Source organism: Merops nubicus, unplaced genomic scaffold, assembly GCF_000691845.1.
Source record: "Merops nubicus isolate BGI_N331 unplaced genomic scaffold, ASM69184v1 scaffold7634, whole genome shotgun sequence".
In the NCBI taxonomy this organism is placed as follows: Eukaryota; Metazoa; Chordata; class Aves; order Coraciiformes; family Meropidae; genus Merops; species Merops nubicus.
This window is the reverse complement of record NW_008602209.1, coordinates 14,010-29,650: the sequence shown is the minus strand read 5'-3', so window position 1 is coordinate 29,650 and position 15,641 is coordinate 14,010. Positions and strand designations below refer to the sequence as shown.

At 53.8% G+C, this 15,641-nt stretch overlaps 1 protein-coding gene across 1 annotated transcript in view; it reads left to right on the top strand.

The window, feature by feature from the left end:
- The first annotated feature begins 2,242 nt into the window (after window positions 1–2,242).
- Window positions 2,243–15,641, top strand: part of DRP2 (dystrophin related protein 2) — a 13,808-nt gene continuing 409 nt past the window's right edge. The window contains exons 1-20 of the mRNA XM_008938267.1: window positions 2,243–2,385; window positions 3,167–3,323; window positions 4,006–4,126; window positions 4,654–4,922; window positions 5,436–5,582; window positions 6,074–6,152; window positions 7,369–7,429; window positions 7,821–7,882; window positions 8,156–8,230; window positions 10,184–10,385; window positions 10,590–10,675; window positions 11,362–11,519; window positions 11,628–11,794; window positions 12,114–12,225; window positions 12,612–12,748; window positions 13,043–13,108; window positions 13,895–13,960; window positions 14,256–14,399; window positions 14,883–15,120; window positions 15,414–15,425. Coding sequence (XP_008936515.1) covers window positions 2,339–2,385; window positions 3,167–3,323; window positions 4,006–4,126; window positions 4,654–4,922; window positions 5,436–5,582; window positions 6,074–6,152; window positions 7,369–7,429; window positions 7,821–7,882; window positions 8,156–8,230; window positions 10,184–10,385; window positions 10,590–10,675; window positions 11,362–11,519; window positions 11,628–11,794; window positions 12,114–12,225; window positions 12,612–12,748; window positions 13,043–13,108; window positions 13,895–13,960; window positions 14,256–14,399; window positions 14,883–15,120; window positions 15,414–15,425 — 2,406 coding nt within the window. The 5' untranslated portion in view covers window positions 2,243–2,338. The remainder of the gene's footprint in view (window positions 2,386–3,166; window positions 3,324–4,005; window positions 4,127–4,653; window positions 4,923–5,435; window positions 5,583–6,073; window positions 6,153–7,368; window positions 7,430–7,820; window positions 7,883–8,155; window positions 8,231–10,183; window positions 10,386–10,589; window positions 10,676–11,361; window positions 11,520–11,627; window positions 11,795–12,113; window positions 12,226–12,611; window positions 12,749–13,042; window positions 13,109–13,894; window positions 13,961–14,255; window positions 14,400–14,882; window positions 15,121–15,413; window positions 15,426–15,641) is intronic.

Sequence of the window (15,641 nt, the reverse complement as noted above, 5' to 3'; positions counted from 1 at the left end):
ACAAGGAGCCAGTCCAGAGCCTTCTGGCAAAAACAAACTATTTGCACCCAGTTCAGGCAGGCAGAAACATCTGTGCTGGCACCCAGCATTAGGCTGGGGCATGTGGGGGGGAGGTGAGGAGGGTATCTTTGCCTTCTTGGGGGTTAGGTCTCAGGGACCTGACTGTTTATCTTCTGGGTAGCCAATGCTTGCAAGCAACATTCCTTTGGTAAATCTTTTCCCTGGCAAACACCCCTGGCCACCCTGCATGTGCTGCAGCATCTGAGGGCAAGGTCTCAGCTGATATGTCATTCCAGCCCTCCATCACCTTTGCCATGCCCTTGCAAAGATGGATCTTCCCCAGTGCCCAGGGCAATCACAGATGGCACGCAGCCAGCTTCCTGCAAGGAAGCCAACTTTCCCGCACCGGGATGCCCTGCAGCAGGAGGATCTCTGCCCTCTTTGTACTTTGCAGGCAGCCACGATGGCACCACCCGCTTGGAGGCTGCTGGAATGCCACCAGACAAAGCTGGGATTGAGGCTGGCTGCAAGGCACTGCCGCCTCCCCCCAGATTCCTGGGGGGTCAGTGCTCAGGGTAGCTCCAGTCTGCTGGACACACGGTGCTTGCTTGCTTCCCTGCCGGGTGCTGCCTGGCAGCACCCGGAGGGGCTCCAGATGATGCCACTCCTCTGGTGAAGCTGAGCAGCCCTGCGGTGGATCTGTGGCTAAGCACAGGTGGATGTGCTCGCCAGAGCCTGCGTGAGTGTTCTGTGCCTGAAAACAAAGCTCTCCAAGGGTGGAGGGGAATGCGGCTCCAGGCTGTCACTGCTGGGGCTCTGGGGAAGAAATATTTGGGGGATGCTTTTTCCCCTCTGTTCGTTTGCGGGGGTTTTGTTCTAGGGGAGCAGTTGTTCAACACCTGGTCCCTGCTTGGCCGCTGTTGCTACTTCATTTACGGGGAATAGTCCGAGTTGCAGGCTTGGTGGGCTTTTTAACTGCTTGTTAAACAAGGCTGGGAGGACTGTTGTCTGCTGAGCTGTACTGGAGTTGTACTGGTGCCCAGACAGAGCCCATTCCCTCCTTCGGTGTCCTCTAGGCTAGAGGGGTAGGCTGAAGTGCTCCCTGGCAGCACCGTGGGGCTGACCTACTTCAGCATCATGAGGATGTGCACATGCAGCGTATTGATTTTTCTATGGGCAGGCAGCAGTTTTAACTTGAGTGGTTTATTATTCATGGCCCCAAGATTCCTGTGAACTCTTTGGGTAATGGCTTTCTCTCTTTTCTTGCTGCTCCTGCAGTGGCAGGATGGGGAGGAAGAGAACAGACTGGTGTTAGGTGTATTTAGATGAAGTGAACTTAATGCCTATCTTGGTGTTCATTTGGTTTCTCTCTGAGAACTGGTGTGGAGTGGGTATTGCTTAAGCTATGTGGCTGAATTCCTTGTCTGGTGGTTTCCTCCTATCTATGGCTTTCCTTGGCTTGGCTGGATCTGTCTTCTGGATACCTCAGGGAGCCCTTGGACAGAACAAGTGACAAGTTCCTCTTGGAAGAACTGTTGCTTTCCCCCAGAGCTGGCTGCTGTTCTCTGGCAAAGGGGTGCCTGCTGTATGTCCCGTTTAGAAAGTGATAATGTGGTTAATTGTGGTTGATTAATCACCTCGGGATAATTCTCACAAATGAGCTTTAATATCAAAGTAGCATTAAATGGAAATGCTGCCATTTCCCCAACAAAATGCATCAGTGTCTCACTTGTGGAAATGCAATGTGTCTGTGTGTTTTGCATAACAAATGATGTTTTTTCAGAGAGGAAATACTCTCTCATGCTCTGAATACTATGTGAGGTGCTTCTAGTCCTGCTGACATGTGTTGCTGTTGCCAGCAAGTGCAACAGTGCTGCACGGGGATGGCATACAGGAGTTTGGCCTTTTAGGAACAAGACCCACAGTGCTTGTCTCTTCTTGAAGCACAGCAGCCCTCTATGGCATGGAAAGAAATCACCATTAGCCCTGCAGGGGCTGTGAAACACAAGGGACAGCTCTGATTTAAAACCTTGCAGTGAGATAAGTTCATTACTGGATAACTGAGGACCATCCTGCAGAACAGATAGTATGCAGTAAGCCCTTCAACCTTTACTCTTAGTAAGCAGGGCACCTTCCTTCTGAGTTGAAAAGCCATGCAGAGTCAGGACAAGCTGGGGTAAGTGTCCACAGACAAGTGCTGTAAGCGCTGGGTAGTGATCTCTGGATGCAGCATGGGTCTGTTTCTGCTCAGGTTGAAGCCTCGCAGGATGGTGAAGGACCTTCGTGTGTAACTTCCTGGGCTCTGAGTGGTGCCGCTGGGCCCCAGGCCCCTCTGGAGATGAATCTTTGCTGGAATGAAATCAAAAAGAAATCCCACAGCCTGCGGTAAGAGTCCCTGCCTGGAGCAAGCTCCAGGGCTGGGCTGGTCTCACATGCCTGCTGCATGCGCTTGTCAGGCAGCAAGTTTTTGAACTTTTCTGCTTGATGAACTACGTGAGTTCACAGTGACCTTGACTCAGTTTCCCCTCTTGCCCACAGACCTCTGAGTCTTTCTCCCTGTGCTGAAAAGCATCACCTCCATTTTCACCCATCCCTTTCTCCTCTCCCTCCCCTCTCTTCACTCCTCCTTCCTTTCTGCTCCTTTCTCCATCCTCTGCTGTTACTGTCTCTGTGATTTGTCTTTGTTCCACGGCCTTGCCACCACCTCCTCCATGCTTATCCCTTCCCTGGGAGACCTCTCCACTGCATGGGAGAACACGCCTTCAAGACTGTCAGAGGCTGCAGCTCCACAGCCAGCATGACGGAGAGCTTCATTGGGGTGTACTGTCTCCTGCCTTAATGCAAGGCTCATGGAATCTGCAGTCATGTAACTGCTGAGCCCAGCCCCCTGTGCCTGCCTCAGCCCCCCAGGAATAGCAGAGTGACCCTGTCCTCTGCTCCAGGCACCAGGGTGATGAACAGCCTCGGAGGTTTCTCCCAGTGCTTTGCCCCACTTGGCAGTGCAGTGTTGGCACGGGCAGGGCCACGCTAAGGCCAGGCACTGGTGGGTCCTGGGGGTGCCTGGGGGTCACCACCCCAGCCGTGGTGTTGTGCATCCCCTCACCGGGGAATCTGCTCCTCTGCTGTCTCTCTGACTATCGTCCTGCTATTCTTGCTCTCCTGCCAGGGCTCGGCTGGAGGCCTTTTCTGACCACAGTGGGAAGCTGCAGGTGCCTCTCCAGGAGATCATTGGCTGGCTTGGGCAGAAGGACGAGGAGCTCTCGGCACAGCTGCCCCTGCGGGGCGATGTCCTCCTTGTGCAGCAGGAGAAGGAGACGCACGCAGTAGGTTCCCTTGTGCCCCCCACTGCCATTCCCTGCTAACAGCTGCGGGTGGGCAGACTGCCTGGGACTCTGCCTTGTGTCACTGCCCACGCCCACAGCCTAGGAGCACACCAGTCCTTGCTCTTCTCCATTTCTGCTTCCCGTGGACAGGCAGAGCCCCAGTCCCACAGCAAACAGCTACAGTACACTGCAGATGGAGCCCGTCTGTTTTTAGACAATAAATCTGCATCACAGCCTCAAGTCATCTGTAGGTGCTGCAGCTGGTAGTGGGCCCCATCACCTCCTTATGTCCTACCTCTGCAACAAAGGGAATTGCCTCTCACTGGCTTCTGTTTTTGAGAACCTGGGGTCTGAGCAAGTCAGTTGGTCTAAAGGCAATCTGGTGGTCAAGATATGAGTTTCCTGCAGTAGCAGACATTATGATCATATCTGAAACTGGGGTAGATCCAGACAGGTCAGTCTCTTGCTTCCCCAGTCAGAGTATTTCCTTTTCACTGCTAGTGGCTGTTGAGCTTTAGTGGTTTTTACCTTGAAAACATAACTGAACTGTTGATTTCTCTCTCTGTCTCCAGTGAGGTTTGGACCCTGGAGTGAATAAATCACTGCAGCCCTTGGTAAGGGGGCAGCAGGGGCCAATTCTCCAGCTCAGCCTGCTGTCTCATGTCTGTGGTCTGCTTTCTAGGCTTTCATGGAAGAAGTGAAGTCTCGGGGACCATACATTTACTCTGTCCTGGAGTCAGCACAGGCTTTCCTTTCCCAGCATCCATTTGAGGAATTAGAAGAACCAGCTTCAGAAAGCAAAGGTCCATGGAGCTCCCCCTTCCTTGTTCTCCCAGAGCATTAGCTCCTCCTGGGCTGTACCAGAAAGGATGCAGTGGAGGTGGTTGGTGTAGCACAAAGTAGCATGTCAGTGGTCTCCCTCACACCGACATGCACCAGGCTGTTTCCAACACTTTGGCCAAAGCTTGGACCAGTGCAGAGTGGTGCTTCCATCCCGGCTGAAAGCAGAGGCTGCTGGCACAGCCCAGGATGGTGTACATCTTATGAGTCAGTATCAGATGTACTCTGGGGTAGGTGTTTAAAGAGCAGCAGGACTTCTGCCTGTGAGGATGGACAGAGAGCAGACAGAGGTCTATGTGCAGCCTGGATACCTAGTGGAGCCGGTGCAGAGATGGATGCTATTATCACTTGGCTTCCCTTCCTATTTCCAGTGTGCCCTAGATCTTTTTTCACCTCCCTTTTCCCTGCCTTCCCTCTCTCTCTTGCCCACTCTCCTCTGGGCTAGGCTCTCATTTTTGACCTCCATTCCTCCCCTGCTTTGCTTTCACAGATGTCTCTCCCCGGCACCGGATCCAAAACATCAGCCGCTTTGTCTGGAAGCAGGCGAACGTGGCCAGTGAGCTGTGGGAGAAGCTCACAGCCCGGTGTGTGGACCAGCACCGTCACATTGAACGGACACTGGAGCAGCTGCTAGAGATTAAAGGGGCCATGGAGGAGCTCAGCACAACACTGGATCAGGCTGAAAGTGTGCGTGAAACCTGGGAGCCCATTGGGGACCTCTTCATTGACTCCTTGCCAGAGCACATCCAGTCGACCAAGGTACTTCTAGCTCTGAGAAGGCTTCAGCCTAGGCCCCAGAGGTGATGAGATACTGCTTCCTGGAAGGACACTGCTGGTCTTTCTGACTGCTCTGTCCAATGCAGCCTTGTTAAGTGGGGTCTCAGGGGCCAGGCTCTCCCTCTGACAAGCCCCTAGCTTTGTGAGTATGGATTCAGCCCACAATATCCTGAGCAGCTGGCTGCTGAACACCTCGTTGTGGCACGGGCCCTACACAGGTACAGCGGCTCAGCATAGATGAGCCACTGTCCACTTCTCATGAGATTTAAGGGATCTCCAGCCTGGCTGGTTTGTTTTGTGGGTTTTTTTTTGTTTGGTTTGTTGTTTTATTTCTGCTAAGGTACCCTGTGGGAAGGTTAGTCAGCAGTGTCTTGCCAGCCACTAGCACACCCTATGTTGTGGCAGAGGTATCATATTCAAGTCCTGGCCACTTACCTACTACTTTTCCTTTTTTCCCCTGCCTTGTGCCCATTCTCCTGGGTGTGGGACTCTTAGTTGTTCAAAGAGGAGCTCTCCCCCATGAAGGATGGAGTGAAAGTGGTCAATGACCTTGCACACCAGCTTGCCATCTCAGATGTCCACCTGTCCATGGAGAACTCCCGTATCTTGGAGCAGATCAACACACGCTGGAAGCAGCTGCAGGTGAGAAGGAGTCAGGACCAAACACTGCAAACAAACAACACGCAAGAGAGCCCTGGGGGAAGGCTGTGACTGCTGAGCTTCAGGGATGGTGAAGTAAACCTTGGCATAGCAGGGATGGCATAGCTGGTGTTCCTAAAGGAGGAGAGCATCAGTTCAGCGTGAGGAAAGTGGCAAATCTGTAAAGGTCTCGAGCAGGAAAAAGCAATGGGAGGAAAAGAGGATGCTGTCTGAGGAGAATCAGGCTCTGATGGAGGGGTTAGTACTAGCTGTGGCTTTGTTTATGTCTGTGAAAATACAGATACAGGTGAGCTGGAGACCTGTACTGCCTCAGCCTGTGGGAGGAGGCGTAGAGGTCTAAGTGGACTGGGGCAAATATTAAGGCAAGGAAAGAAGACAACCTGTGTGCTGAGGCATGTTCCAAGTCCATCCACAAGCCTTCCTGGATGGGGCTTCAGTCTGAAGTACCTGACTTCTTCTGTCCCACTCTGCAGGCCTCCATAAATGAACGCCTGAAGCAGCTCCAAGATGCCCACCGGGACTTTGGGCCAGGCTCCCAGCACTTCCTCTCCTGTACGTTAATGGATTCTCCTTGCTTGCTGCCATGGGGCTGCAGAGTGCCTTAGTATGGGCTGTGGGACAGGAGAATGGGGTTCAGAGTCCTGTTGCTGAACCCAGAGGCATGCATGCAGCTAGAAAAGGGCCCACGCCAGTGCCTGGTGCACAGGAACCAGAGCAAGAAGCATCTCCCAAAGTTAGTGCTGTGCTACCTCACCTTGTTGGGACCAACGGTGGGAAACGAGTGCGCTCATTCAGCTCCTCAGAGCACAGAGCTCTGACACTTGCAGCAGCAGCTCTTGGGTGACGTTGGGACTGTGCCAGCCTCAGACTGGGTGGGCAAGACAACATGTGGCAGAAAAATGCAGTCTCACATGTCCCATGTTAGTCATTCAAAGGTAAAAAATGTGCATGTTAAGGAGGTTTTCATTCACGTGGCCAGGCAGGAAGATGCTGTTCCTATAGCAGCTAAGCTGCTGCTGGCTGGGAGCTCTCAGAACTTCAAAGGATGAGCAAGCAGGTTGTGCTCCAGAGTCTGGTGTCCATCCTCAGAAATGCTGAGCCCTGCAGGGTCTCCAAACAGTGGTAGTGTTCGTTGGCTTGTGTTTCTCTGCAGACCATGCCCTCTCATCTGAAAGGAAGCCAACTTTTCCAGTTGCTGGAATTGATAAGCTACCCATGACACAGAAAAATATCTGAGGGACATAAATAGCTTTTGCCCTCTAGATAACAAGCATAAGGTAACAGGCAACTGGTATGGGCTTCTTCCTCATCTTCCTGAGATACTGCAGCTGCCACACAGAGCATGAGTAATCAGAGAACACCAAATCCTATGGGTGCCCAAGCCTGGCCATAACAAGCAGTGCTCTGTGTGTGCCTAAATCCCAGATGCTACAAGCCTTGCCCACTGGTGACCATAGCATTGCCTTGGGCATCATCAAAAGCATGAGGAAGTGTCTCTTCCTGAGTTCTGATCTCAGCCAATTTCAAAGCCCCTGTCTCAAAAGAGGCAAGATGCCTCTGGGAAGACCAGCAGTCTTGTGTCTCTCTTATAGGCAGTATCTGCTTTGCCTGCTCTGGTTTCCAGCTCTCGTTGGTGATTTGGGAAGGACAGCCTCGCCAGAGGCACCCAGCTGCTGCTGGCACAGTCCCACTGGGCTCTCATCAGAAACAGCATCAACCTAGAGGAACCTTTGATGTTAATCCGACATCAGTCTTTCTCTCCTTGCAGCCTCTGTCCAGGTTCCCTGGGAGCGAGCCATTTCCCCCAACAAAGTACCATACTACATCAAGTGAGTGCTCCCAGCTACAGCCTGTGGTCTCCTCTGGCTCAGTGGGAACAGAAACTGGGGGGCAGTGAGTGGAATTGGCTGAGCGCTGACCTCCAGCAAAGCATGTTGTCCTGGCCAAGCCAGGCTTTTCCTACCTGCTGAAATTCCCCAGACGAGGAGGGATGCTGGCTGGAAGAAGCAGGGTGGGGTGGCAGCAAGTTGGGGCATCATCCTGTGGGCATCCGCCATGCTGCTCTGGCTGGGGAGTGTTCTCACTGGGGTGCAGCAGCCCGTGTCTGCAGGCACTGGAAGACTCTCTTCCAGAGCCAGCTGGGTCCTGTTTGAACCTGTTTCTTACTGCAGCTGCTTGTCACCCATATTGACTCTTTGTTTCCCACTATTTTTATTCCAGCCACCAGGCCCAGACAACATGCTGGGACCACCCAAAGATGACAGAGCTGTACCAGACGCTGGGTAAGGAGGCTGCCACAAAACCATTCAAGTAATATCTGCCTTTTTGCAGTGTCGGGTGCTATGTAAGGTTGTCTTAGCCCACCTGCTCCCCTCTGTGGCACACAGCCCCCAGAGCAATGAGCTGTGTCCCCCAGCTAGGCTGTGCCCTTCCTCTTCCTCTCACACTCTGCTTCTGATGATGGGGCTGGTGTCTAGATACTGCAGCTGCTGCTTGCAGCCCTGGAGACAAGGATGTCCAGCTGTGGTTTTATTCCTCCTTTCCTGTTATTGCAGCGGATTTGAACAATATCAAGTTCTCGGCGTATCGAACAGCTATGAAACTGCGGCGGTTGCAAAAAGCCCTGCGACGTGAGTGTGGGAAGCATCTCCCTCCTTCTGCATCCCCCTTGATAAAGGCATTAAACTAACACGGGCTTTCACCAGCACATCAAAGGCAGGGGTCCACCAAGGGACAGGCAGCTCAGAAGAAGCACTAGGAAGATGAGCCTGTGGCTGGAAACTAAGCAAATCCACCAGCAAGGTGTCTGTGTCAGTGCCTTTCTTTGCAGGCTTAGGGTGAAAATGCCTCAAGGGCAGGTGTTAGTCAAAGAGATTTAAGAACAAAGTGGTCCAACTCAGAGTTACAGTGCTGTGAGCTCAAGCAGGGGCTCACCCAGGAGCTCCAAGGGAGCCCAGAGACGCTATGGGTGTAACTGCAAGCCGAAACCAGCCGTGCTGGCAGGGGCAGAGAGGGCTCCACTACTGAAAGAGCAGGAGGGGAGTCAATAAACTTGACTTCTGCACTGTTGGTAAAACTCCAGTTAAAATGAGGTTTAAGAGATGGGTAAATATAATGCAGAGTTCAACATGGTGACGAGAGACTCCTTGGAAACTACCGAGCAGCGTCCCGGGGAACTGGCGAGCGGGTGTATAGGAATCTGATAGATGTGGCTATCTCCTTGGCTGCTGGAGAGCTTTTGGCAAGGCCTCTCACATAAGGCCCTGTCAAAATGAAACAGTGGCAGGATGAGGGAAAACTCCCTCCTGAATTATTCATTCCTGATGGGAAGGAGATATAGCCAGGAAGCAGTGGTGTCCCAGGAAACCTGTCCTCGATGTCTTGTGAAAAGCCTGGAAGAAGGCAATGAGTGAGAAGAGGTTTGGGACTCAGAAGAGTTGTAACTTGGCTGTAGAGTAGTTTCATGTCACTGTGGTGACCAGACTGTCTCCTACCTGGGGACATTCAGGGCTGATATAGTGCAAATGGGGGAAAGCAGCAATTAGCTTTTGCTGCCCTGCGAAGATGTTTGTGTGGCAGTGGCTGCAGAAACACCAAGCATGGTGAGGAAGGGGCAGAGAGCATGGCCCTTCCATCTGCTGCCTGTCCGCCTTCGGTTGCCCGTCTCTTTCATCTCACGTGCTGTGCTGGCACCTTCTTCCCAGCCCAGAAATGATTAGAAGAATGTGAATAAGTGGTCATTGTTCAAGATGTACTGCTGAGGGGCAAGGAGGCTGCCAAGGCAGCTTCTCCTTGATGAGAGGTTTGGTGGAGTGGGTGGCCATGTAGGAAAGACGTGTGGGATGTGTCGGGGCCATATGCTGCCATGGGCAGAGTGGGCACACAGGTGAGCAGGAGCGATATGCACTGGCATGTGAATTGAGGGTCCCCAGTGCAACCATCAGCAGCTGTGACAGGAGAAGGGAGGACTTTTCCAGGGAGTGGAGTGACTGTGTGGAAATGGCACATGATCCCTCAGACCCTGAGAACATAAACAGTCTCAGAAATCGAAAGACTTTCAGGAAAGAAAGATTGCTGGCTGACAAACACAATAGCACATACAACTGCTGTAGAAATCTGAAAGCAGGGTAGCCAGGGTAGCTCACACTGTCCTAACCCCCATTTTAGATTTATACCTCAACAACCACTGCCAGTCAGAGTGCTCATAGGGTCTGTGTGGTTCTGTGCTCCCACACCAGCCCTGCAGGTACCTGGCATACGCAGAAGCTAGCTCTGGGCACCTGTGGCTCCATACAGTGCCCTTCATGGGTAGTGTTTTCATGGCTGGCCACAGCAACAAGGAAGGAAGGTCACACAGAACAGTGGCTCAGATTGACTACGGGTGGCATTGTGGATGTATTGGGAGGGGTTTATGGGTGGGAAAGCAATTCTGGGAGCTGTGTCCTTCCTACCATCATCTTTGCCATTGCAGTGGGACTGCGACTGCCCCAGGTCAGAGCAGGGCTGCATCTCCCTCCTCTTGGTTCTCACCTCTCCCGTTTTCCTCTCTGCCTCTGATCCCTCCGCCTGTGCTTTCTGCACAGTGGACATGGTGACCCTGGCCACAGCCTTGGAAATCTTCAATGAGCACAACCTGCAGCCCAGCGACCGGGCAATGGACGTGGTGGAGGTCATCCACTGCCTGACTGCCCTCTACGAGAGGCTGGAGGAGGAGCGGGGCATTCTGGTGAATGTGCCGCTCTGTGTGGACATGAGCCTCAACTGGCTGCTGAACGTCTTTGACAGGTACCGGTCCCCCAGCACCTCCCTGAGCTGCAGGGCTGCCATGCTTGAAGGAAACCTCCATGCTGCTCCTCCAGCTGGCAGTGCTGCAAAAAGGCCTTGGTCGCTAGCAAGCGGGTGCCTGGCACAGGCTTGCTTTGCTGACCCCCGGGGCATAAAGAAATCCTCCAAAGCATTTCCCAACCTGTGCACTCTCTCGCCTTGCAGTGGCCGCAGCGGGAAGATGAGGGCTCTCTCCTTCAAGACGGGGATTGCATGTCTGTGTGGGACAGAGGTCAAAGAGAAGTTTCAGTGTGAGTCCATCTCCCTCCCCCAGCGCCTGGCGTGGAGTAACCTGGGGAAAGTGGAAGTGCTTTTGTTCCCTGGCTTAGCCCTTCTTTGCCCAGAAAGATCAGAGCAACAGCTTTCCTGCAGTGACTGATCCATTTGCATCACCACCACTCTGTCCCTCCCCCTCTCCCTCCCCAGGCCTACACTGCCTAAATTAGGAGGCATTTCTTGCAGACTGACTGGTGCTACAAGGATCTTGCTTGCATGGTACTATGCAGAGAAGACAAACAGGTGATAGTTATGCAGTGCTTCCCAGAAGGAAAAAACCTAAAGGAGGTCCCTTTCCTCGCTGTGCTTTAACTTTGGTACACTGCCATGGGATAGTGTGGAGGAAAACACAGGGAACACCAAGGGGTTAAATAAAGGGATTGGCAGATTCATAGAGGACAGACCAGCTCTGTCTGTTTAAGAAGTGACATATGTATCCTCTGTCTTAAGAGGACTCCTACTTATGGAGAGCTGGAAGGGTATCAGCAAAGGTTATTTAATCACAGCTCAGTCTCTCCCTGCTATCTGAGCTCCTTGCTGGAGCGAGGCAGTGGGGCCCTTTTGTCTGAATCCACATGTGCTCCCACGTGCCCGCACCCTGCCTGGTGTGTCAGGGCATCCGCCGTGTCTCTGACGGGCCGTGTGTCTGTCCTGCCAGCAGATCTCTTCAGCCAGGTGGCGAACGCTGGGGGGCTGTGTGACCAGCGGCACCTTGGCGTCCTGCTCCACGAGGCCATCCAGGTCCCTCGCCAGCTGGGGGAGGTGGCGGCGTTTGGGGGCAGCAACGTGGAGCCAAGCATCCGCAGCTGCTTCCGCTTTGTGAGTAGGGTGCTGCGGCAGCAGCCGTGGCGGGGAGGTGGCCAGGAGCCTGCATCCCACCGCAGGCAGGTCCCAGCTCTGAGCATCCCCTTCCTCTCCCCTCCCCAGAGCAACGGGAAGCCCACCATCGAGGCATCCCAGTTCATGGAGTGGGCCAACCTGGAGCCGCAGTCCATGGTGTGGCTGGCTGTGCTGCAGCGGGTGACCATGGCTGAACAGGTGAAGCACCAGACCAAGTGCTCCGTCTGCCGGCAGTGCCCCATCAAGGGCTTCAGGTAGGGGTTGTGGATTAGGCCCTTGGCCCCCAAGGGCAATGCATGGTGTCCTGCTGGAGGGAGCTGAATTTCCTTTGTGCTGCTGGGGGAACCTAGAGCTCTGCAGCGGCAGTGTTTCAGACAGTCAGAGCTAGTGCCAGCAGGGGGGGAAGGAGGAGGATGTTTTTCTGGGAACTTCATCCACCAGCATTGTGGGCTTAGTGGAGTGCAAGAGCAACGTGGACCACCTCTATCCCTTGCTGAGTTGCTCTTGGAAATTCAAAATTCTGTGCTTTTGCTGACTCTCACTTGCCTCCTTATGGTCTCTTAATCTCTCCAGGTATCGGAGCCTCAAGCAGTTCAATGTGGATATCTGCCAGACTTGCTTCCTCACTGGACGAGCCAGCAAGGGCAACAAGCTGCACTACCCCATCATGGAGTACTATACCACGGTATGGGGCTGGGCTGGGAGGACCTTGGCTCACTTCAGTCCCCACTGATGGCTGTAGCCTTGTGATGTGCAGGCTGGTGCAGACCCAGAAGTGGATCCCTTGTATGGTTTTGTTCTCCTCCGCATGCTGGAAGTTGCCTGTGTCCCTGCTGTTCAGGGGCTCATGGTGAGCAGGATGGATGCCACCCACCAATGCTCAGCTTGGCTTTTGCCAGGTCCCATGACAGGCTGACAGAGCTGCTTGTGTGCTTTTTGATTCCTCGGTTGTCTACCTCTTCCTCTGTGGAGCTCGTGCCCAGCCTGAAGGGACCCCTTTCCTGCAGGTGCTGACCTACGCTCCCCCACTTTCCATTAAGCAGCACTTTGGTAATGTTTATGTCTCTTCAGACGACATCCAGTGAGAACATGAGGGATTTTGCCACAACGCTGAAGAACAAGTTTCGGTCCAAGCAGTACTTCAGCAAGCACCCGCAGAGAGGTTACCTGCCTGTGCAGTCTGTGCTGGAGGCTAACTTCTCTGAGACGTGAGTTGGCTGCGCCCCAGGCTGCGTTTTTTGACCCTGCCTGATACCGTGGGCTTCACAGATGGAAGCAGCACCTCAGCTGGGAGACAACGGTCCTGTGGGAGGGCTGGAGGGGGGACTTGATCTGGGGGTGATATGATATTCAGTTCTTGGAGAAGCAGACTTTTCAGTCTCCCTCTCCAGACCATCCCTGGCTTTTCTCAGCTGATGTGAGATCAGACAGCTTCTCTAAACCCTCTAAGTCCTTTGAGCAAGGACTGCCCAGTGTTGCTGACCAGTGTGCGTCTCTTCCAGACCAGCCTCCTCTCCAATGTTGCCACATGCCGACACCCACTCTCGGATTGAGCACTTCGCTAGCAGGTATCACAGCTGGGCACTGCGGTCACACCAGGGCACAGAGCATGACTCTGGTGGGTGTGGGAGGGGGTTATGGGAAGACAGATATAGTGTCTTCCATTATGGTGAGCTGCTGCTTGCAGCCCCTTCCACACTTCCCAGCATTTTGCCTGGCAGGCAGAGGCTGGCTGCAGCAGCTCAGGCTGCAGTGCTGTTGGGAAGAGGCAGCTGCAGGGCCAGGCAAACCTGCCTGCATCACTTTGTTCCTGGCTGGGACACAGCTGATGCCACCCAGGTTGGCAGCAAGCACCATGCATCTGGTAGGAGATGTCTTAGTGTCTTAGATTTTCTCAGTATGAGCTGCTAGTTGGATTGTCACCAGGCAGATCCCTCAATACCTTGCCCTGCCTGTGTGCTCACCCATGTTGCTTGCATTCTTCCTATTTTCCTATTGCTGCTGCCTCGGGGTTTGTGATGCCTTTGCCCTCACCATGGGTCCAGGCAGAGTGGGGATCTGAAGGAGCCCAGGGAGCCTGTAGGCCCTAGGTTGGAGCTGGTATGCTTTACTCCATTCCTTGTCTTCTGTGAGATGATGCATGGCAGCAGCCCTTTATTCCAGAGTGTTACCCCAAAGCAGCAGTGTCTTTTGTTTTCTAAAGAGGGAAAGCTTTCTAGAGTCTGTAAAGAGGGCAGACTTGTGCAGGCCAGCTGGGAGAGGGTGCTTGTGGGGGGGCTGCTATAAGTAGGGTGCAGAGATCAGACATTCAGGGTGTCTCTGACCATATCTCAACCTGTTTCTCTTTCCTCCAGGCTTGCAGAGATGGAAAGCCAGAACTGTTCCTTCTTCAATGACAGCCTGTCCCCTGATGATAGCCTGTGAGTTTTGCCTCCTTTTCCTCCTCCTCACCTCCTGCTCAGGTGACTCCTGTGGCTCCATCCCTGCCTAGCCAGGGTACAAAAATATTTTCCTTCCCAGCGTCTTTGAGTCTGAGACTCTTGGACACCCTGAGCTACCAAGAGGTGCTGAGCCATTTCTGAGCTCAAGACCTGGAGTAGCCAGAACAACCTCCCATATGTAACCACTTCCCTCCAGGCTGTCCTTCCCCAATGGCACACAAATCCCATGACACTTATGTTCCTCACTACGATGTTTCTCCGCCCGCTGTGACAGGGATGAGGATCAGTACCTGCTTCGGCACTCCAGCCCCGTCACTGACAGAGAGCCTGGGGGCAGCCAGCAGGTTCTGGGAAGCCTCAACATGGATGACAAGGGAGAGCTGGAACGAATCCTGGCTCATTTAGAGGATGAAAACAGGTAGGGGCACGGGGAACTCTGAAAGCGGGGTTTACAGCCTGAGCGGAAGGGGCTGGAGAAGCCTGGCAGAACTCAGAGTGGAACCAGGGAATAGCTGCTGGGGACTGGAAGAGCTGAGTGGGTTGGTTTGGGAAGGTGTCTAGGCTGAGCCCTGAAACCCTCATGAGAGCACTTGGTGAGCATGTGGTCTCCAAGGAAGGGAGAACACTTTGTTCCCCAAAATGTTCCTGCCCCCATCCCCAGAACCTGTTCCCCTCCTGAATGCCAAACTGGCTGAAGTGAACCCAGGGCACTGTTGTCTCTCTTGGCCCTAAGCCCTTCTCAAACAGTGGTGGTGCTGTTCTGGTGAGGCTTTAGGCAGGAAAGATCAAACACAGTTTGTGTTTTCTCCGAGTCATGGGCCAGCCCCAGTGCGCAGCGATCGGGCGTTTCCAGCAGTCTCTAGAAAGGAAAGTGGTGATGCTGATCTAGGCTATGTTGCAGAATCCTACAGGGAGAACTAAGACGTTTGAAATGGCAGCACGATGAGGCGGTGGAGTCTCCAGCCCTGGCTACGGGCTCCCCCGAATCAGTGCAAGACTCGTGTAACGATGAGCTCCTGGCAGAAGCACGAATCCTCCGGCAGCACAAGAGCCGCCTGGAGACCCGCATGCAGATCCTGGAGGACCACAACAAGCAGCTGGAGTCCCAGCTGCACCGCCTGCGGGAGCTGCTGCTGCAGGTACTCTCAAAGCAGCGCCCCAGGGCATCCCACCCCGGGCTGATGTCCTGCTTCAGACCCAAGGGGAGCCGACCACCAGCTGGCTGCTCGGTCCCGCCACCCCCACCCCCCAACGGGAAGGGGAAAAAGAAGGGGGGAAAAAACCGAGAGCCTGTGGGTTGAAGTAAGGAGCATTTAACACAACAACGCAAAAGATGAAGTAACAACAACAGTAACAGTAATGAGAAAATACACAAGCACTCGTGCAGCCCGAGCTGCCCAGCCCGTCCACCAGCCAGCTCCCCCGCCCTTAGCCGCCGCACGATGCCAGCACGGCATCGAATAACCCATTGGCTCGCTTCGTTGTCTGTCCTGGCTGTGCCCACCTCCCAGCTTCTGATGAAAATTAACCTTCTCGTAGCCGACCCAGGGCATGCGAGCGTTGCCATAGCAGAACTGGGGCCGTGGCAGAAAGGGCTGATCAGAAGTGGGGGAGAAAAAAGGACAGAGCGTTGTGACAAACGCCCCTTCTCTTTCTAGCC